This window comes from Zosterops lateralis (assembly GCF_965231275.1).
Source record: "Zosterops lateralis genome assembly, chromosome: 25".
Classification (NCBI taxonomy): domain Eukaryota; kingdom Metazoa; phylum Chordata; class Aves; order Passeriformes; family Zosteropidae; genus Zosterops; species Zosterops lateralis.
Window position 1 is genome coordinate 1,692,876 of NC_139785.1, and position 20,764 is coordinate 1,713,639.

General features: G+C 46.3%; 4 protein-coding genes across 4 annotated transcripts; 1 reads left to right on the forward strand and 3 right to left on the reverse strand.

Annotated features, from left to right (window-relative positions):
• Positions 1-2,900: 2,900 nt before the first annotated feature.
• On the reverse strand, positions 2,901-7,749 carry TEX12 (testis expressed 12; the record flags this gene model as incomplete). The annotated part of the gene is made up of 4 exons (XM_083877931.1): positions 2,901-3,045; positions 3,309-3,360; positions 3,464-3,569; positions 7,555-7,749. The coding sequence occupies 4 exons, from the start codon at positions 7,747-7,749 to the stop codon at positions 2,901-2,903; spliced, it is 498 nt and encodes a 165-aa protein (XP_083734057.1).
• Positions 7,600-11,717, forward strand: IL18 (interleukin 18). Its single transcript, XM_083877889.1, has 5 exons — positions 7,600-7,875; positions 8,756-8,829; positions 9,930-10,067; positions 10,821-10,966; positions 11,084-11,717. Exons 2-5 carry the CDS (start codon positions 8,763-8,765, stop codon positions 11,309-11,311), a joined length of 579 nt encoding a protein of 192 aa, XP_083734015.1. The 5' UTR covers positions 7,600-7,875; positions 8,756-8,762; the 3' UTR covers positions 11,312-11,717.
• Positions 11,718-12,462: 745 nt separating this feature from the next.
• Positions 12,463-16,380, reverse strand: SDHD (succinate dehydrogenase complex subunit D). The gene is made up of 4 exons (XM_083878105.1): positions 16,321-16,380; positions 15,476-15,580; positions 14,295-14,439; positions 12,463-13,111 (listed from the first exon to the last, which is right to left on the reverse strand). The coding sequence occupies exons 1-4, from the start codon at positions 16,364-16,366 to the stop codon at positions 12,946-12,948; spliced, it is 462 nt and encodes a 153-aa protein (XP_083734231.1). The 5' UTR covers positions 16,367-16,380; the 3' UTR covers positions 12,463-12,945.
• A 630-nt stretch (positions 16,381-17,010) lies between these two features.
• NKAPD1 (NKAP domain containing 1) lies at positions 17,011-20,764 on the reverse strand. The gene is made up of 5 exons (XM_083877886.1): positions 20,608-20,764; positions 19,735-19,835; positions 19,337-19,492; positions 18,795-18,848; positions 17,011-18,228 (listed from the first exon to the last, which is right to left on the reverse strand). The coding sequence occupies exons 1-5, from the start codon at positions 20,674-20,676 to the stop codon at positions 17,703-17,705; spliced, it is 906 nt and encodes a 301-aa protein (XP_083734012.1). The 5' UTR covers positions 20,677-20,764; the 3' UTR covers positions 17,011-17,702.

Consider the following 20,764-nt stretch of genomic DNA (forward strand, 5'->3'; position numbering starts at 1 on the left):
TATAATCTAAATGCTCTGCATTATGTAATTTCCCATTTTTAGCGTTTAGATAATAGAAGAAGCAATGAGAGGAACTGAGTTTTTCATCACTTACACTTTCCAGCCTGTGAAGAAATTCACAGCAAGCTCAGAAATGCAAAGGCTCAGTGTCAAGATCCCCTTGACTCCAAGAGGGTCGGAACGTCGTCTAAGATGCTTCCAGATTTTAAGAAAAATCCATTTATATTCTGTTACTGATCTGTCATCTTAGACCTTCTTGTTAATTTATAGGCTGGAGCTTAAACGAGGAGGGGAGAAGCTTAAAAGAAAACGTAGTTACCAGCAGAGCTTTGCTGATCAGATTTAGCAGCTTTAAAGCCAATTAATTTTCTGTCCAAACCTCCTGCAGTAAAACTGGAAAGCGGATAGGGATGGGATGGGTGCCAGGTGGGTTTCTCACTCCTCAGGGAGACCATGAAGGAGCCTTTAGGGTCAGATCAGAAGATAATTTTTTTTTTTTTTTTTTTCTCCCAATAAACACTGAAATCCATAATAGGGCAAATCAGCAGCATCATTCATGGCCTGGATGAGTTGTAGTCAAATAGGAAAGTGATAATTTTTTTTATTTTTTAATGGTTTAGAGGGAAAACAGTGTGTAATGAGCATGTCCATGTATTAAGATATTGAGTGGAACACTAAAGAGCAGCCAGCAGAAAAGTGCTCTGTATAATTCAATTAATTAATAATTATAGAAAGCTCCCATTAATGAGGGAGAGATAAAGGTATGATTAATGTATTTCCATTGCTGAAATGTTATTTAACTTCAGAAGAGGAGAGGCTGATTTATTTTCAATGGATGTTTTAAACTTTCTGAACTCACCATTTCAAGCCTTAACTCTATAAAATAGATATTTAATTAATTTTACTTATTTTAATATATATATCTCCTCACTTATATTTGTGTAGCAAAACAAGAAGTTTTGTTGCTCTTAGTAATTAAAAAAAAAATCAATAATTACAGCCACACTGTTCATAAGCTCACCTATATTACTGTGGCCATACTCTCTGACTTTACTTTCAACGTCTGTTCAAATTCTAAATTCCTCTTATTATCCACTCTATTGAATGCTATTAATTGGAATGACAGACAACTGGACAAGAAATCACTGTAGAAAAACAAGAGTAATCATTCTGAAAATATATCTTTGATTGAACTGAACTAAGCAGTCCTTCATTGTTTTAAAAAGTGGAGTTTTACTCATTTTTGTTGGATTTTATGACTTTTCAAATAGATCAAACTGCTGCGACAGGAACACTTGATCCCCTAAGGGAAAAAAACTTATGAAATTATTGTATCTCAATATCTAAGTTCTGACACTTACTAATAGTTGGATATATTGGCCACATAAACTAAATGGAGATAATCCCAATCCAGATGACCTAAAAAGGCTGCACAATTTCCCCGAGCACAAACAGCTAAAATGCAACAACAGGCTGATGTTCCTCAGCACTTAAACTTTGTGTGACTTTTCTTTATTACTCATAAATAACTGTGTGTAAGTGTCTGAGTTCAGGCCCTTGGCAGACGTCATTTGAAACCCTGGGTTGTGTCATCACTGCAGATGAGAAATCACTACAGGTTTGAGAAACACTCAGCACAATATTTTAGAAAATGTCACTTCTTAAATCCTCTCCTTTTCACCCACATATCTCTGTATGAACAGAGAAGTGTGAGAGTATCAGGGAAAAAAAACAGGAGACTGCTGAATATGATGGCAGAGCAGTGGTGAGACTTTGGAAAGCCTTCAGATGCTAAAGATGCAGATAGGCACCTTATGGGATTTTCCAAAATTCCTAAGCGGGTAAGGCGCTTACACCATGCTTAGGCACTTTGAAAATCCTGCTAAGGACATATCTGCATCTTTAGGGATCTAAACCTCACCCTACATGTCCAGTTCCTCTCATTCTTTGCTTTAAATCATGTTGCTGTGACACGTAGCACACTCGGCTCGGAGCTCAGGAAAGGAGGAAAGGAGGGTGGATTAGGTCTGAGAGGATTTCAGGAGGAAATCACTGCACACCACTGGGGTGAAGATGGAAATATATCTTGTTCCAGCACTCCTCTTTATTACATAAGCCCCATACTTTGTACAAATGATCCTTTGTACTTTCCATGTTTCTTTTTTTTTTTTTTTAATCAGAGTCCAATGACAAGAAAGAAAAAGGGCTCAGTGTTCTCAGAAAAAATGAGTATCAGCAAACAACACTCAAGTAGCCAAATGACAAAATAACACTGTAATTCTAGATCATGTTAACATCATCTATTTATTTATTGACATCACCAGCAAAGCCTTATGGTTTATATCAAAATGGGCTTGAAATGTAACACATGTACCAGTATTACAATGCATTTGGAATTATGACTTTGTACTTTCTCCAAGTCCTTTATAGAACTCTCTTATTTCTAAGTTGATCTTTTCAACCTGTTTACATTCTGAGGCAAAGTGGAAATAACATTGCAAATATATTCTATTAATATTTTAGCACAAAAACTTTTTTTAAAGTAGAAAGGAATTTTAAAAAAGCATAATCAGAAAATGGTTAACATGAAATAATCTGAGGTCATTTCCCACTTACATTGTAAGTTTCTATGTTTCACAGAATTTTTGCTATGTTTAATGGGTTACCATAGCTTAATGCCTTAATCCCTTGACTCACAGGATTTAAAACAGATATTCAAAATTATTTTTACTAACTACCACTACACTATGTATATAAACACTAAGTAGCTGCTTAACTTGTTGGAAGTTTCCTGAACTGACAGAAATATTTATACAAGAAACTGACATCAAAACACTCGTCCAAGTTTGTTTTCATACACAGACAAAACTTTGGCTCTGCATTTCCATAACAAACTCCATTTAGCTTTGCAGACTATTGGCGATGACAGCGAATCTCTGTTTCAGCTTCTCCCTTTTCTGCTTTAAGTGGTCGTCTATGGCCCTGGCTTCTCTCAAGATCCCATCAAGTTCCCGGACATAAGAAGAATCCAAAGCTGCTCTTGAACTTAAGTGAAGAAATCTGTAGTTAAAAATCAATGCTAATGCCATTAACTTTCTCACTACTTTTATGTTTGTCTTAAAAATGGGTTGTCTATCAACACCCAGCTTCTGACCAAATTAATCCTCTGTTGTAATAAAAATCAGCATTTTTCTTTCAAGATCTATGTTTGACAGTTTTCAGTGTTAATTTCCCTAAACGGCAGCCACCCATCCATCTTATCTAGCAAATTTTAAAATTGCTGTGCAAATAACACTAAGTTAACTTGCCTTATAATGTCAGCATACTTTGATAACAAGTTATTAACTTCTTGACCCATCTCTGTTAGGAGAAAAAAAAAAAAAAAAAAAAGTATTTAAACATTAGGATGAATCTCAACTGGAAATTAGGTCATTCCATACTTACTTCCAGTACATTTAATCACCATTTAAAACCTTTTCCAGTGGTTCAGGCTTGGAAAGGGACTGCGAGTCCTCGGAAGGAACGAAATCTGTTTTGTCAGACAACTGAGGATTTTCTGAAGCTTCATTCTAACAACAGAGCACATTAGGAGAAATACAGATTCTCAGATTTAAAACAAGCTTTGCACACAGAGTTTAGCTGAGAGAAAGAAGAGGTTTAAAAAGATCTTTGAGGGTGTTTTTGGAGAAAATGCGAGTGGGTTCACAGTATCGTGAGCATCTTGGGGAATGGGTGGGAAGTACCAGATTGAGATCTCTGTATATAAACACACTTCTTTATTTATATATATGCACATATTTATATATATAGATAGATACATGTAGTATATATCTCTCAGTAAAAGCTGGTGTACTTCAGAAGCTCGCTGTCAAGAAATTTTACATGAATATATCCCAGTGCTTACCCAATTTTGTTGGGCTTCAAGCCCCCAGAGAAACTGCAGTTTCCCCACATGAAAAAGTTGTTTCTGTTCCCCTAAAGCTCCCTAAAGTGCCGTGGATCTCTGTGCCTTCAGTGCTGAGGAGGACTTGGGATGGGGGGGGTCCTCCTCCACACAGCACCGCTCACCTCCATCTTTTTGCTTTTATTTCTAGTCTTATCTGCTTTTTGCGAGTTGCTCGCCAGGGCTGTCTCACGAAAAGCACGCGGTGTTTGCCGAACGGCCACGCTGGGGAGAATGTTTAAATAAAAACGTGTAAAACCTGCAGCTGGTTCCTCTCCAAGGGCGCTGCCTTCACGGGGCGGGGGCAGCTCCTCGGAGGGGCCGGAGACGGCGGGGGAATGGCGCGGCCAGCCTCAATTCGATATCCGAGGAGATTTAGTCCTTTCTCATCCCTCCAGAGGATGGAGATGAGAGGGCTTTGTCAGCCCTCCAGAGCCTGAGGGCACCGAGGCGGCCAGGAGGGATCCCCGCGCCTTCCCCTTCAGGCGGGCGGGCCTGGGGCCGGCGGCGGCCCTGAGGGGCCGGACTGTGGGGCAAGGGAAAAGGGGCGAGAAACAGGGAACAAGGGAAAAAGGACAAGGGAAAAGGGGCAAGGGACGGGAAACAAGGGACAAGGGACGGGAAACAAGGGACAAGGGACGAGAAGGAAGGCACAGGCGCTCCCCTCAGGCCGGCAGCACCCCCGGAGGCCGGGCCGGGCCCGGTGCAGCGCCGGGAGCGGCCCAGGTGCCCTCAGAGCCCGGGGAGCGGCCCCGGCACCGGCGGCTCCAGCCATTAAAGCTTTAAATAGTCCCTCCAACATCTCCCGTCAAACTTCACCTTCTAAGCCAAATCCTTGGAATGCGTTTCATGCTCGGTGGATCTGCCCCGAAACAGGAGCCAGAAATGAGCACATCACCAAAATGAGTGACACACCTAAAATGAGTAAAAACACTAAGATGTGTAAAAACACTGAGTTAACAGTGAAATGAGTAACACCAGCACAGTGCACGGCTCCTAAAACCATTTTCTCTCCCTCCAGAATGGAGAATAGAGCTCTGTTTCGGCGAGGTTGTGTTTCACTTCTGTAGGTGATGATGGTGTTTGGTTTCAGAGAGAAGTTCTGTGTGCGAGGGGAGGAACAGACACCGCAGCCCAGGGGAGAACCTTCTACGGGCAAAGGGATTACATTTCTCACCACAGGAGAGAAATTTCTGCGTGCAAATGGATTAAACACCACGGCAAGTCACTGCTTTCCTAAATCGTGTCTTTTCCCTACAGTGAAATAAATAATCTGAATTTATGTTAATGTCAAGGCCATGTGATCCACGTAATTAAATGGTATTTTATGAGATGTGATTTAAGTTGTGGTATGTGATGTTACGTAAAGTTTGCTTCTGGCTTTTTTTTTTTTTTTTTTTAATCCTCTCTCCTTTTCTTTTAAAAAAATTCTTTCTTCTTCTCTCAATCTTCTGTTTTGAAGAGAAGAAAAGACCTGAGTCTCACATACATACACCCTGTGGCTCCTCTGCAAGAGGAACAAACAGGACACCACAATTCAGGAGAGAACTTTGGGCATTCAAAGAGATTAAACACCACAGCAAGTCACTGCCTTCCTAAATCATGTCATTGTCCACTACGTTGTCCACCGTTTCAGTGAAATCTGAATTTATGTTATGCCATATTATGTGATTTGCATTATGGTATGTTATTTTATGATATTTGATTTTAAGTTATTGTATATGATGCTATGTAAAGTTTGCCTCTGACCTTTTTTTTTCTTTTTCTTTCTTTGTCTATCTTCTATTTTGAAAAGAGGAAAGGACCTGTATCTCACATACACCATCCAAACAGAAAAATTAAATTATCAGCATGAGAAATCAAACTGCTGAAAGAACGAGAAGTACATACTTCCTCAAAGTAGGAAAAACTTTTAATAAGCTGCCATGGCCCACTTCATTTAATTGTCAAATATTTAATAGGTAATTATGTTATTAGCATTACTGTCTAAAGATAAGAAACAGATATTATAGGAGGTGTTAGGAGAACATTTTTGACACATTCACTTAATTGTGTTATGCTTTTATTAACAGAGCAGCTGAGGTAAAACAAGTCGGAACATCTGAATTTTCATTTCCATTATCTTATGGATATGATAGTCTATGAATAAAACTCAGACTAAAAGTAACATTAAAAGACAATTATCTAAGGGGAGAGAGTTCACTCGTACTGGAGTTCCAGTTCCTTTAATATTAGAACAAAATATTCTAAGCCCTTACTCTAAAAGTAGTTTCAGTTCCTCTAAGATTGGAGATATTAAATTCCAGGAGAAATAAAGGTTTCAACTGTCCCCCAAAAGCTATTGTATGAGTTAGATCTGGTCCTGAAAAAATGCAAATATGTGCACAAAAGAGAAGGAAATGCCTTTTATTCAATGTGTTCAATGAACTAATTCAGGAACTAATTTTAAGGCTGACATGAAAGACCAAATCCTCCTTCCTGATAGTTTTGTATGGAGTATCAATAGGCCGAAAATATTAGTGCCAACAGCCATAGAAAAAAAAAATCTGAATGTCTATTTAAACTTAAATGATAAATTATTAGCACAGCATTAATTTTTGAAAAATATTTTTGGCTAAACAAGCCGAAATCCAGTGTTATTAGTAAAAGAGGCAGTGCTTTTGTCTTTACAATTTCAAACAAAGTTGGAAGATATGCCTTGAACCTCAAAATCATCTCCCATGTTTGTCATACAGATATTAAAGTATTCCCTATGAACTCTGAGGGTTTTTTTTTTTTTAACTCCAGGAGCAGTAAAAGGCATGTGAACAGCTGAGAGAATGTCTGGGGGACTTGGGTTTGGGTTCGATGTGGGGATTTGGAGGTTTCCATCACCCTCACAACTTGGGGCTCCTCAATTTACCCACCAAGCTGCAGGGCTGGGTGCCCCAGCCTCTGACCAGCGGTAGAAACACCAAATCCAGGCATGGAGATGTAACAAATTGGGAAATTATTCAGTCCTAAGCTCGCTGCCCTGGCTTTTAGGGCTTGTCCTGAAAAAAAGAAATGCAGCCGCAGCGTTTGGCGCTTTCAGCAGTGCCCGGGATGCCGGGACGGGGCGTTATCTCAGACCGGGAGCCGAACTCCTCCCACGCAGCCCCGCTGCACCGAGGGCTGGCCCGGGACATTCCCCAGCCCGTGCCAGCATTCCCGGGCACTGCTGCCACCGGCAGCGCGGTGATTTCCATCCCACAGCGCCTTCCAGGGAGCCGGCCCGGGGGAGCCGGGCGGGCACAGGCAGCACCTGCCGCGGAGGCTCCGCGGGGCGGCCGCAGGGGCTGTGCCGGGGCCACGGGGCGATCCCGGGGACAGCAGCGCCGCACCGAGCGGCACCGAGCCTCCCTGGTAACCCCGGATTTGCATAGGCGCTGGCTCCCGCAGCGAGGAGGGGAAATGCCGTGCGAGAAAAGCGGACGTGGGCAGAGACCTCGGGAAGGGGACCTGATTTCGGCCGCCCCAGGCGCTATAAAGCCCCTCCCGGCAGCGCCGAGCAGCGCTCCGTTCCCTGCGGCTGGGGCATCCCCGGCGGCGGCGGGGCACTGACCGGGGGTGGCCCTGGCACAGCTCCGCACCTGCGCCTCTGCCCGCTCCCATCGCCCGGCTGAGGCTCCCGGGGAGCCAGAAGGGACCGCCGAGAGCTGCCTCTGCTCCCACCCGCGCTTCTCCCGGCTCCCATCGCCCCGCTGAGGCTCCCGGCGAGCCAGAAGGGACCACCGAGAGCTGCTTCTAATCCCATCCACGCACCCTGCGTTTCTCCCGGCTCCCATCGCCCGGGTGAGGCTTCCGAGGAGCCAGAGAACGCTCCCGAGGAGCCAGAGAACGCTCCCGAGGAGCCAGAAAGGACCACCGAGAGCCACCTCTGCTGCCAGGCGCGCACCCTGCGGCTTCTCAGGGTGAGTCATTTTACCTCCAATAGTCGGAAGCTCCTTTGGGATTCTGCCCTTAGTTTCAAACGTCCTCGGTAAAAGGTCTATATAATTGTCTTTTACTACTCAAGGTTGGGCTTGATGATCCTGCAGGTCTTTTCCAATTTTTTTGATTCTGTGACCAAGGGGAGAAGCAAAGTAATTTTGTTTTACCCACTAAAATTAAACCAAGGGCCACTTTTTCTTTTAATCCTCTGTCAAAAATCCTGCCCGTGCTTGCCCCTGAGCTTTAGAATAACAGGACTTTGTGGTTAATGTGCTAAGAATGAGGCTTGCACGGTGGGGAGTTGTGGTATCTCGTTTCCAAGGCCTGGATGTGCATATTTGCAAACAAAGATGCTGCTGGAGCTGCCGCCTCTTCTGCACAGCTACAGCTAGATCAAAAACATAGAAATTACAGAGAGAAAAAAAAAAATCACTCTCAAATACAGTCCTCAAAGTGCTTTGCTAAAGGGACAAAGAAAACTACGGTGATTCCCCACCCTAATCCATCTGGGTGTGCGTGTTTACTTACACTGATATTGCTCACTTTGTATAGAAAAAGTCATTTTCAACTCGTGAGAAAGCTTTGGAATGAGCTGGCGATTTTGATTGCACAATAAAATCCCAGTACAAGAGTCAGAGCTCCCCATTGTTCACCTGGTTTTAAGACATTTATTATCTTTAGTGCAAGGGATGACATTTCTTGGGGGCATTCAGAATGGGTTCTAACTTTTGGGTATTTTGGAACTCGTGCTTTTCTAGGGGGAACCTGGTAAGATCAGTCTGTGCAGACTTAACTTTTATCCCTTTATGGGGTAAGAAGCATCGAGCTTAACTCTGATTCCTCTCCCTGTGCTGTGGGCAGGGTGAAGATGAATCCTGAAGAGATTCTGGTGTATGCAGTAAAACTTGGGGAAAATTTCTGCCTCTATTTTGACGGTAATTAGAGCATTTAATAACAATCTTTTCTGTCTGAATTAACTGATTTAACACAATTCCTTTGTCAGTCTGATTTCCATAAGCTTCAGCTTTAAGTGTTGTTAGCCAAGTATTTGAGTCAGGAGAATATTTGTTGCTTGTTTGAAAAAATCTGGGGACGGACACTCAGAAGCATTGGAATACTGGAGGGTGAACTTGGAGTGAATGAGTAATTTCCGGCCTCATGGAAAGACGTCAGTTAGAAAACAATTTCTTCTTTAAAAGCAACTTGTAATGAGTTCTTCTTGTCCTTTTGTTCACTTAAAGGCACCGATAAAACCAAAACATTTGCATACAATTATTCTTCCGTTTTAGGCTTGGAGTGACCTTCTTAAATAACCCTAAAAAAGCGATTTGCATACCTCTGGTTTGGTGGTGACTGCAGCTCTCAAATGATTGGGTTTTCATTTGTTTTGCTCCCAGATAAACCCTGTTTGTAGTGACAGCAGCTCAGCTTTGGTGGCACTGGGCTGAGGGAACACGTAGGTGGCTGCCTGGGCTCAAAGTGACTTCTTTTGTGGGGGCAGAGCTTAATGTTGTTTTTCTTTCCTTTTTTTTTCACTGCTCACATGGAACCAAGACGACGATGGTAAGCCGAGAACTCATCTTTTGTGAATTTGTTACTCATTTCACACTTACTAACCCAGAGAGGACAAGTTTCAAACTGAGAGTGGCTGCAAAAACACCAGAGCCACAGCTCCACTGCTCCTTCTTGATGCTGATGTTGCATTAATTCCTCATAAGACACTGGGTAGTGGCTTCCTTTCAATGCACTTCAATTGTTGGGCAAAAGAGAACTGATGCTTCCGAATTCTCATTAACCAGCACTAACAAACACAGCAGCTTTACTTGCTTACATAAATAAATTCCTGTATTCTGGAAAATCTGCTTCAAGCAGAGGGGTAAAAGGTGATGCTGCTTTTCCTTTTGTTTCAAGTTGTTCTAAGAACTAGTTTCACATGACATCTGTAATGCCAGGATTAGGCTGGCAGCAAACTGCCAAGCTTTGGAGAGGAGACAGCAGCTAAAATATGAAGACTTTTCCTTCATTATTCCTGCAGAGCTGGAGTGTGATGCCCTGTGCAAGGAGAAGACCCTGCACCGAGTGCTGAGGAATGTGAACAGCCAACTGCTGGTGGTGCGCCCTGACCTGAACGTGGCAGCCTTTGAGAATGTGACAGACCAGGAGATGCAATCTGGTAATTTCCAGACTGAAACCATCACCACTGCTCTGCTGCTTTATCCCAGACGTGGTTTTAGTCTTTGTGATCATCTGCTCAATGATGGGACTGAGAATAAGGACTTAGAACTTCATTTGGAAGAATAAAATTAATCTGAGAGTGAAATTTTGTGTCTTAGGCATTAGTGATGGATGAGATTTCTGGGTAAGACCAAAGCCTGCAGGAGGTCACATGCAGAAAAAGGGCTGTTAAGAGTTTTGCTTGGCTCTGATCACAAAATTCTTAATTCCTCTTTTTTTTTTTTATACTGGAGTGCAAAAAATCATTTTAAAATCCACACAATGTATTGGCACTAAATTGTCTTTCTTTTAATATTAACTATAAACTTACCGTTTTGGTTTTGACTTTTTGGGGTGCTTCAGCAATTTATTTACAGCTCTATTTATTGGACATATTTATTTCTGGATCACCTATATTCAGCTCTGTTTTACTGACAGCCAGTCTCCCTTTCTGCATGCAAACAAAAGGGACTGACCCCTCCCCACCCTGCCTGGTGACCTCAGCTGCCTTGGAGGACCCTGGTTATTGCCTGATGGCACAAAGCACAACCAGAAGCCATAAAAATTCAAGTCCTGGCTCTTCTGTCAGGAAAAATATTCTGGCAAGGCAGCCAGAGTTGGCAGAGGAATGGTAAAACATCACTGAATTCAGTTATTCAGTTGTTGCAGCTGCCTTTGAGCAGCTGATCAGTAATAACCCATTTATTTCCAGGCAAAGGGATGCTTTTCAGCATTCACTGCTACAAAACCACCACGCCCTTGGCAGGGCTGCCCGTGGCCTTCAGTGTCCAAGTGGAAGACAAAAGTTATTACATGTGCTGTGAGAGGGAATGTGGAGAAATGACCATCAGGTTCAAGGTGAGGATCCACTTCCCTCTCCTCATCTGTACAAACCCAACAGGCAGAATTAACAACTGGAATAGAACTGATCAGGGCTTGTGCTGGGATTAACCTGTTCCCTTTTTCCTTCCTCAGGAAGGAGAAGTTCCCAAGGAAATTCCTGGTGAAAGCAACATCATCTTTTTCAAAAAGACATTCACGTCTTGCTGCCCCAATGCATTTAAGTTTGAATACTCAATGGAACGAGGAATGTTCTTGGCCTTTGAGGAGGAAGGCAGCTTGAGAAAATTAATCCTAAAGAAACTGTCCAAAGATGAAGTGGATGAAACCATGAAGATGAGTTTACAAGTTCGGTCAGAATGAAAATCACAACCTATGATGGGACACTTCAATGGTTTGAAAATACAGTTTGTTTTTTTATAAAGAAAACTTTTGTCTGTCTTTATTCAAAACAAGTCAGCTTTTTGTTTTAACTACTCTCAGTACTTATTAAAAAATAAATGCAAGTTCTCGGTAAGAAGCAGAAGAATGTTTTCCAGTCAGACAGAAGAGAATTACACACTGAAGAAAGAAGAATGTGCGTGTCTATAATGTGCTGTAAAATTTGATCCCTAAAATCTTTAATGCCTGTTGACTAAGCAGCTTTTGAATTAGGTTTGGGCTTTTACATTCCCAGAACTCTCAGAATAATGAATTTCTCACCACAATAGCTTAAACACCATGCTCAGCTGCATCCTGTGTGATGAAATCTCACTTTCCTTGAAAAAACCCTCAGCTGACCCATGACTCATCATCTGCACGGTCCTCCCTGGGCCAAAATAACAGATGCTGGCACTTACACCAGACCACAGCTCTGATTACAACACTAACAAAAAATTTGCCAGCTATGTCCTTTTGCTAATAATTTCCAATCCATGTTTAAAAAATAATAAATAAATCAGAAATTCTTGCAGTGAATCAGAATTCAAACAGTGACTCGGTCGTTCTGTTCATTGCATAATCACTGATGGTAACACAAATTCTCTTCCTCTCACTATTAACAGGGCCACAAAAGCACCATGAGAATGTGGAAAGAGCTTTCCACTCCTTAGCACTGTGAAAGTCAGGCAGGACGAAGCAGAAAGTTAAAAAACACAATCTCAGTTCCCCTCTAAAAAATCCCTAAAAGAACAGAGCATTCCCTCAGCCTCCTCTTGTCTCTTCAGTCACACAGGACAACACAGACCAGAGTATTTAGAAAATAAATCTCAAAAAAGTGTTGCAGATGAACATAAAAACCTTGAAAGTCGAATGTTCCCAAAGTCAATCTGCAAAAGTATTTTTATTCTATGTCAATCCTTGCTGTATTTTCTAAGGGACACTAATTATTCTTGTATTAAGTCTAAGTCACCTCTAAGAATGAATTCATACAAATATTCTTTGTTTTATGAAGTAAGGCAGAGCAGAGCTATCTGCAGAGAAAACATTTCAGGCAACCCAAAAGCAGTAAAAATGGTTCAGAAGCACACACAAAATTTCTGTAAATTCTTTATTGAATGGATTAAGAAAAAAAGTATTCCCTTTTCTACATCAACTCCCAGGGTCCCAAGAGTTACAGGGTCTGCCTTACACACTGATGTCAGAAGCAGCAGTTCAGTTTTCCACAAGCCAAGCTCGTTATACAGAACAGAAACCAACCAACAGTTAGAAAAACACTCATTAAAGCTGGTATTACAAGGAGAGTTCCCTTTAGCTATGCAAGTCTGCCACTGATGTGATTAACTCATCCCAATTTACAGTGCAGCTCGAATGCACTCGCTCTCACTGGGCATTCTCCAGTTAAATCTGTTTTTTGTTTTTGTTTGTTTTTTTTTTTCTTCTCTATATTCTAAACTAGCTCTGAGCCCCCTGCAGGCTCACTGGGGACCCTTGGCTGTTCCTTTGCTGTGCAGGATGTCGCTCAGAAGCTGATGAAGCAGAGGCAGCAGAGGACAATCTGTGTGTCAGGGCTGGGCTCCTCAGAGGCTCCAGAGCATGGCCACGGCCTTGCAGATGCCCACGTCGTGGTAGTTGAAGTGGCAGAGGCCGGCGAAGGTCAGGGCAGACAGGACGTACAGCCCCACGTTGGCCACTTTAATGGGCACGTCTCCGTGCACATAATCTGTAATTACCTGGCCCAGACCCCTAAACAAGAGAGAAAAGCTCAAATCAGCAAAGTTCACTCACTGGAATCCAGACACTTCGTGTCCTCATTCTACCAATTCACTTTTTTTTTTTTTCCCCCTGCTGCCACCAGCCTTTCCTGAAGGATGCTCAGTTCCCACTCAGAAAGAGGATGAATCTATTTCAAAAACAAAACAAAAATATTCCACAGATTCTATTGAAAATGCACAGATTGGCTCAGAGTTTTCTTAGGGAAACCAAGCTGTGCTGACCACAGCTCTCCAGACAACAAAACCCTTGGAATCTGCCTTCTTATGAAGGACTGGAAAAGAAGAGAACCAAGGAAATATCTGGGACTAGCCACTGTCACAAAGACACAGAAGACTCCTGGGTATGCATTTAGATTAGAAGAGTGGCAACCAAAGAAATCAGCATATTTTCAGGTTTTTTCTACATCTGGAAGTGAACTCCTGTCCAGATTTGAACTATTCAGCAATAGTTGGACACAGGATGCTTGTTTTGGAAAAAAGCTCCTGGTCAGAGCAAGGAAAGTGCAAGAATCCCTGGCACAAATTCCAACAAAGGGCAAAACTGAGGTTTAAGAAAACCTACCACCCGTAAAGTACCACAAGAATCTGCTTCATCCTTGTGGCAAGAACTCCCAAACCAGGATCACCTCAGGAGGGGGGATGCTGCCAGTCTGGCCAACCCACAGAGCTGGATCCACTCCTAGTTAGAACTACACTGAGCAAACATCCATCCAGGAATAAAGGAAATAATCATCCAGGTCTCCTTAGTGAAAAATTTGCTGTGAGCTCTTTGTTATGCAGAACCTCATCACCACTGAGATGTACAAAGCCAGCACACAGAGCTTTAGAGGCAGAATACTTTTATATTATTTTTACACAGATCTGTCCTCTTTCTGTTCCCTCTATTCACACAACACTGGTTAAAACCACCCAGGATTCTTCACTCCCAGGGGCAAGGAGGTGCTCCTAAGAAAAAATTTTATGGATTCCTTTCCTGACTGAGAGAACAGTTTGAGAAAGGAAGACCAAAGCACGACCACTCCTGCCAAAGATCAAGACTGTCACAGAACCCGGGAGACCAAGGACTTTTTCCAGGTGTTTTACACTGGACCAGGATGAGGTTTGGAGCTACCAAACCTCCTTTTTTGCTGTGAGTTGAGCCCTGCTGTGCTTACCAGTGGCCGTGCAGGGTGAGGGCTGCAGCCAGGGAATAGTCCACGGCCGGTCCAGGGTACAGGTAGGCTGCAGGGAGCAGCCCCAGCAGCAGCACACTGACAGCTCGCTCCCCTGTCCAGTGCAAAGATGCAGCCTTGGAACTGCCTGCAAGGAGAAACATTCTCAGGGAAAAGCCCCTCTGCCAAGGGCTGGAGGGATGGCTGTGAAATCTGGAGTGTTTGTAAACCAAAACCCCAGTGTTGAGCAACACTTGGAAACACAACAAGAACACCAGCCCAGGCTGAAACCATCAAGAATGGACTCTCTGAAATTACCAATGCAACACCTCCAAAGTGCTCAACTAACAGATATCATTCATCCACCTAAAGCAAAATGCAAATGTTTTCCTTCGTTTTGGCACAGAGAAAAGAAATCAAGAAAGTGACAAGACAAGGAAAGCAAAGGATCTGAAGTTTGGACTTGGGCAAAGTGCAGCCTGCAGAGCTGTTAACTGGTAACAGTGCTGCTGGAGGTGAGGGTACACACACTCCTCGCAGCCTGAGGCACCACAACAGCACGATTATTTATCACAAATAACATCTCTGCACAGTTACTGCCCTATCTAACAACGCTCAGCATTTCACGACTTTTCTCTTATATCAATGGGCATTTAGGATCATTTTTTCCTTTGCTGGTAACACCTGTAACCCTCCAACACACAACAAGACATCAAGAAAACCACTGTACCATGGATAAATCTTTTCTGTTCCTTGTTACAGCTGCCACTTAAAATCTCCTAAGCGCCCAAAAAAACTACAGACTCAGCCTGGTTTGGGATGGGAGGGACCTTAAAGCTCATCTTATTTTTAAGTCCCTCTTGGGTACCAACTCCATCCCCTCTGTCCTTCATCCCTGCCTCGCTGTTGGTCCCTTGGAGGACCCAAGCCAAAATCTGGTCCTTTATAACCCACCCTTGACAGAATCACAGACTATTTGGAAGTCGGAATAGACATCTCTAAAGGACCATCTAACCACAGCGCCTGCCTCGGGCAGGATGCCTTGTGCTAGACCCGGGTGCTCTGAGCTCCATCCAGCAGCTCCGGGGATGGGAAAAGGGTCCTGATCCCGGGAAAGCGAGAGCCCCGCACACAAACACCGACAGACAGACACAGACAGACAGACGGACACAGACGGGCCGTACCGTGTCCCTGGCGGGGCGGGCCGTGGCTGTCTCGGCCCGGAGCGCAGCGAGCGACGGCGGCACCGAGCGCGGCGGGGCGGCGGAGCAGGGCCGGGCCGAGCACAGCTGGGGACAGCGGGGAGGGGGGTCAGCCGGGGAGCCCGCGGTCACCGGGGGTCCCGCACCCTCCGGGGGTTCTGCACCCTCCGGGAATCCCGTACCCTCTGGGGAGCCCGCACCCTCCGGGCATCCCGCACCATCCGAGCATCCCGCACCCTCCTGGCATCCCGCACCCTCCGGGCATCCCGCACCCTCCTGGCATCCCGCACCATCCGGGCATCCCGCACCCTCCGGGGAGCCCGCACCATCCGGGCATCCCGCACCCTCCTGGCATCCCGCACCCTCCGGGCATCCCGCACCCTCCTGGCATCCCGCACCCTCCGGGCATCCCGCACCCTCCTGGCATCCCGCACCCTCCTGGCATCCCGCACCCTCCGGGGGCCCAGCACTATCCGTGATTCCGCAGCCACTGGGATCCCGCATCCTCCGGGGGTCCCGCGGTCGCCGGGGTCCCGCACCCTCTGGAGATCCCGCAGCCACTGGGGTCCCGCACCGTCCGGGAATCCCAGAGCCACTGGGGCCCCGGAGCCACCAGGGACCCGCACCCTTCGCAGTCCCGCACCCTTCGGGGTCCCGCAGCCACTGGGGTCCTGCATCCCCCGGGAGTCCCGCACCATCCGGGGAGCCCGCCCCCTCCTGGTTCCCGCATCATCCGGGGGTCCCGCACCCCCCGAGTCCCGCACCCCCCGGATCCCGGTCCCCCCGGTGCCCCGCTCCCCGCCCGCCCCGCTCCCGGCCGCACTGACCCAGGGCAGCCCCGCAGGGCCGTGCCCGCAGCAGCGCCAGCGCCATGTCCGCTCCAAGGGCACCGCGCCCGGACACGGAAACGCCGCCCGAGCTTCCGCTTCCTCCGCCCGCAGCGCCGGGACGCGCGGCCCGAGCGCCCCGCGCAGCCGGGAACGGCCGGGCCTGGGGACGGAATCCTCCCGGGGAGGGCGGGCAGGCCCTGGCACGGCTGCCCAGAGGGGCTGTGGCTGCCCCAGCCCTGGAAGTGCCCAAGGCCAGGTTGGAGCAGCCTGGTGGAAGGTGTTGTGCTCACGGAACTGGATTATCTCCAAATTCCCTTCCAGCCCAAACCATTCTGTAATTCTATCTTTAATCCCTCAACACCCGCAGCAGACCCAGGTGCTGCTCACCTGTGTGTTCACTACTGAAACACCTTTGTACACGCCATGAACACCTCCGTGAACATCCCGTTTTTATTTCCATTTGAAAGGAAAAAAGGAACAGCAATCAAAGCTTGGAGTGAGGATTTAGGGCCACTGATGCTGTTTTGTGTTTTTCCAGGACACAACAATCACTCCACACATTTCCCCAGTGCCCTGATTTCATCTCCTGCCAGTGTGGTCAAGCAGAAACAAACAGCACAGGGAGAACACAGGCACCACCCAGGCTCCCTGTGCTCTGTCCCTGGGCTGTGCTCCAGAACAATGACAAAAGCATCAAACACATCTGGATTTATTTGTTTTATTAAAAGGCTTGGCTGTTCGCTGCAGGGAGAACGGCCTGGTACCAGTTTCTCCAGTAACACACTGGGCAGGGCAGAGACAGGACACAACACCCACCGAGGCCTCTCTGTCAGCACAAATGGTTCCACATCCCCAGAGAGAAGGAAAGAAGGAAGGTAGACACGGTGGCCAGCCCACAGCAGGCTCTGGGCAGGAATCTAAACCGAGCAAATGAACTGGTGGCTCTTTTCATTGTTAGAGAAGAAGTCACTGCCCCTTCAGCAGGAATGGGAATATTCCCTCAGCTCCCCTCTGTGTCTGTGCTTTTTTCCCCACAGCTCTGCTTTTGGTACAGGATGGAAAGACAAAACTCCTGTGGGGGTTACAGTGACATTTCCTCCATTACCAGCTTGATTTGTCAGCCTGTCCTCTCTCCTACTGGCCATTGTTTTGGTGAGCCAAAAGAGCAATCTGTTCAAACATAATTTAACCAAAAAAAACCCCAGCCTGATCACAGCCAAAGAATGTGAAGCTGTGGGGCAGAGAGGTGCTGTCCTGCACTGCACAGCCAGGCTCCCGTGGGCTGGCAGGCTGTGTGTAAACCACAGTGTTGGAGCAGTGCTGAGTGACAAAGACCTGCCTCTGCCCTCCCCTCCTGCTTTGAGCTGCACCCAGACCCCTCAGTCCTCATCAGAGCTGTCCTCAGATTTCTCATCCCCTGCCACCTTCCAGTTCTTCCTCTTGCTCCTCTTCTCGGGCACCTCGCTCGGCCTCTCTGGGGCTGAGCTGTGCCGCTTCTTTCTCTTCCTGGGGGGCCTTTTCTCCTTTCTGCCCTCGGGTTCAGTGTCCTCAGAGCTGCTGGTGCTGGAGCTGCTTGCATGGGAAAAGTCACTCTCCTGCCCAGAAGAAGAGGTAGGTTCCTTGGCAGGCACTTTCCTGGGCTTTTTCTTGCGCTTGTGTTTTCCTTTCCGGGCGCTTGGAGTCTCCTCTTCTGAGGCCTCGCTGTCCCCCCGGGAGGAATCTGTGGAAGTTCTCCCCTGCTCCTTTTTCTTTTTCTTCCTCTTTTTGTGTGAGCGCTTTTTTTGCTTCTTCTTGTGGGATTTCTTGGTTTTTTTCCTTTTGTGGGACTCGCGGGCTGTTTGCTTCCCCAGGTGGGATCTCTTCTTCCCATTGACAGCGTTTTGCTCCTCTCCCTCCTGCTGATCACTGCAAACAGAACAGGAGGAGGTGAACTGAAAGCCACTGAGTGATGAAACTCATTTATATCCAATCTGTAAGCCTGAAAAATATTGATGATTCTACTGGGTGTAGCTTAAAAATATTTCTCTCTTAAAATCTTGTTTATATCCAATCTGTAAGCCTGAAAAATATTGACGATTCTGCTGGGTGTAGCTTAAAAATAATTCTCTCTTAAAATCTTGTTTATATCCAATCTGTAAGCCTGAAAAATATTGATGATTCTGCTGGGTGTAGGTTAAAAAAAATTAATTCTCTCTTAAAATCTTGTTTTTCCACTCTCCAGGATACTGCAAGAATTTATTTACCTCCCAGACTCACAGATTTTGGTAAATCCAGATAAACCTGTGTATCTTAATTACTACAAAAGATTCTCCTAAGATTCACACCACATTAATGGATTTGAGTTTTTTAACAGTAAGGCTTTGCATTCAAGGCTGATCTCTATTCAAAATCTAACAGTCAGTTTGTAAAATTCCCTGCAGAAGTTGTCAGAAGGCAGATTCTGGATCCATCAGTAGGGGTGTCTGCCTTACCTGTCTGTGTCAAATTCTTCAGGATACAACTCTTTATATCCACTGTGCCCCCACCTTTAAGAAAGCAGAACCATCCATTAAAAACAGACAACGTGTCTGAGAACAAAAATGCCATTCTAAAAAGGCAGAGCCACAGAATGAATCTGAGTTTAGACAGGGAGAAAGGAAATGGGACTGATTTGGTTGGTGCTATTTAAATACACCTTATGTTCTCAAACCACAACTCAGATTTCTTTAAAACAACCCTGCACTTGTGTTCCTTTTTTCTAAGCTTTTTTTTTTTTAAGCTTATTGGGCAAAGTAACAAATATTAAGCTTAGGGCTGGGCTTTTGCAGCTTAGTGTGGCTTAGAAACTCCACAGATGAGCTCAAATTTGTTATTCTGTGACATGGCAGAAGTTTTTACAAGTTATTCATTCTCAAAACAAGCTCAAGCTTATTTCATCACAGCACACACCAAACAGAAACGTGTTATTTTTCGGTACAGGGCTCCAAAAAGACATTTGAATTACAACCACAGAACACAGAATTCCCCCACAGACCTGTCTGGCATGTTGGCCTCGCATTCATAGAGCTTTTTATTCCAGGATCTGGCCCTGAGGAGATCATCTTCCACCAGGTCGAGGAGCTGCGGGTTCCTGGATTTCCAGTCTGCCCTGTGCCCCTCCTCGTCGAAGCCGTCGCTGCGCATGCGGCTGCTGCGGAGGAAAGAGCTCCTTCAGGGGGAACAGCTCCCAGCCAGCCCAGAGCCCCTCAGAGCCTCCTCATCCTCCTGGCACCTCACACATTCCCCTCCTTCAGGGGGGACAGCTCCCAGCCAGCCCAGAGCCCCTCAGAGCCCCCCATCCTCTTGGGACCTCAGACATGCCACAGCTAAAGGAGCACAGAAAGGGCCACCTCTTTCCAGGGAGGAAATAAGTATTTCTGTGGTGTGCCTCACCTGGAGGTGTCTGACAGCATTCTGCTCTGCCTTTTCCAGTAAGTCTCTTCTGTCTGCTTCTCCCACTCCCTTATTTTCCACATTTCTGTCTCTTCCTGGAGCTGAAAGTCACAGAAAGGGGAACGACTTTAACATCAGGGAAGATTCAGTCATGCAGCACCAACCTCAAGACTCCTGGTAGGAAAACTCACAGCCACCTTTCCTACCATCCCCAAACAAAGGATTATTTACACACATTTGTAGCCAAAAGAGAACTTCCTGATGGTGGTCAGACCTGCTGAATTATGATTCATGAACTAGTTTGCTAAACTGAATGGAGTTGCTTAATCTTGCACTAAAATCCTGCCTGTGCACACAAAGTTCAAACTGTTTCATGCAATTAAAAGCACATAAACACTGCAGCAAATAAAACCTACTAAAGATTTGCTACTTTTTAAGTAAATACAGACACATTCCCTCACCCCGGGGTGAGGACTCAAGAGAAACGGAGTGAAACTGAAAGTCGGGTAAAACCGGAACAGGGTTAAACCTAAAGCGACCCCGAGGACGTGGCCGAATTACCAAACTCCTTTTATTTCTGCCAAACATTTCCGCTCTCCCCTGCAGGATCAGCAGAGGGGCACGGAGCCTGCCCCGCACCTCCCGATCTGCCCGGTCACCGGGATGTCCCCACACCCCGGGATGTACCGGGACCGCCACCGGCCTGTCTCCACACCCCGGGATGTACCGGGACCAGCACCGGGATATCCCCACACCCCGGGATGTACCGGGACCAGCACCGGCCTGTCCCCGCACCCTCCCGCTGTCCCCACAGCCCGGGCGGGCCCGCTGGGCCCCGCAGGCCCCGCCGGGCGCGGGCGGCCCGGGCCTCACCTTGTTGTGCGCTCCGGTGTGGCGGATGACGTTGCGCAGCAGTACCTTCCCCACGGGCACTCGGGACATGCTGCGGGCGGTGCCGGGGCCGGTGGCGGTGCCGGTGGCCGTGGCGGGGCCCGCCGTGTTCGCGGTGGCGGCGGGGCCGGGCCGGGCG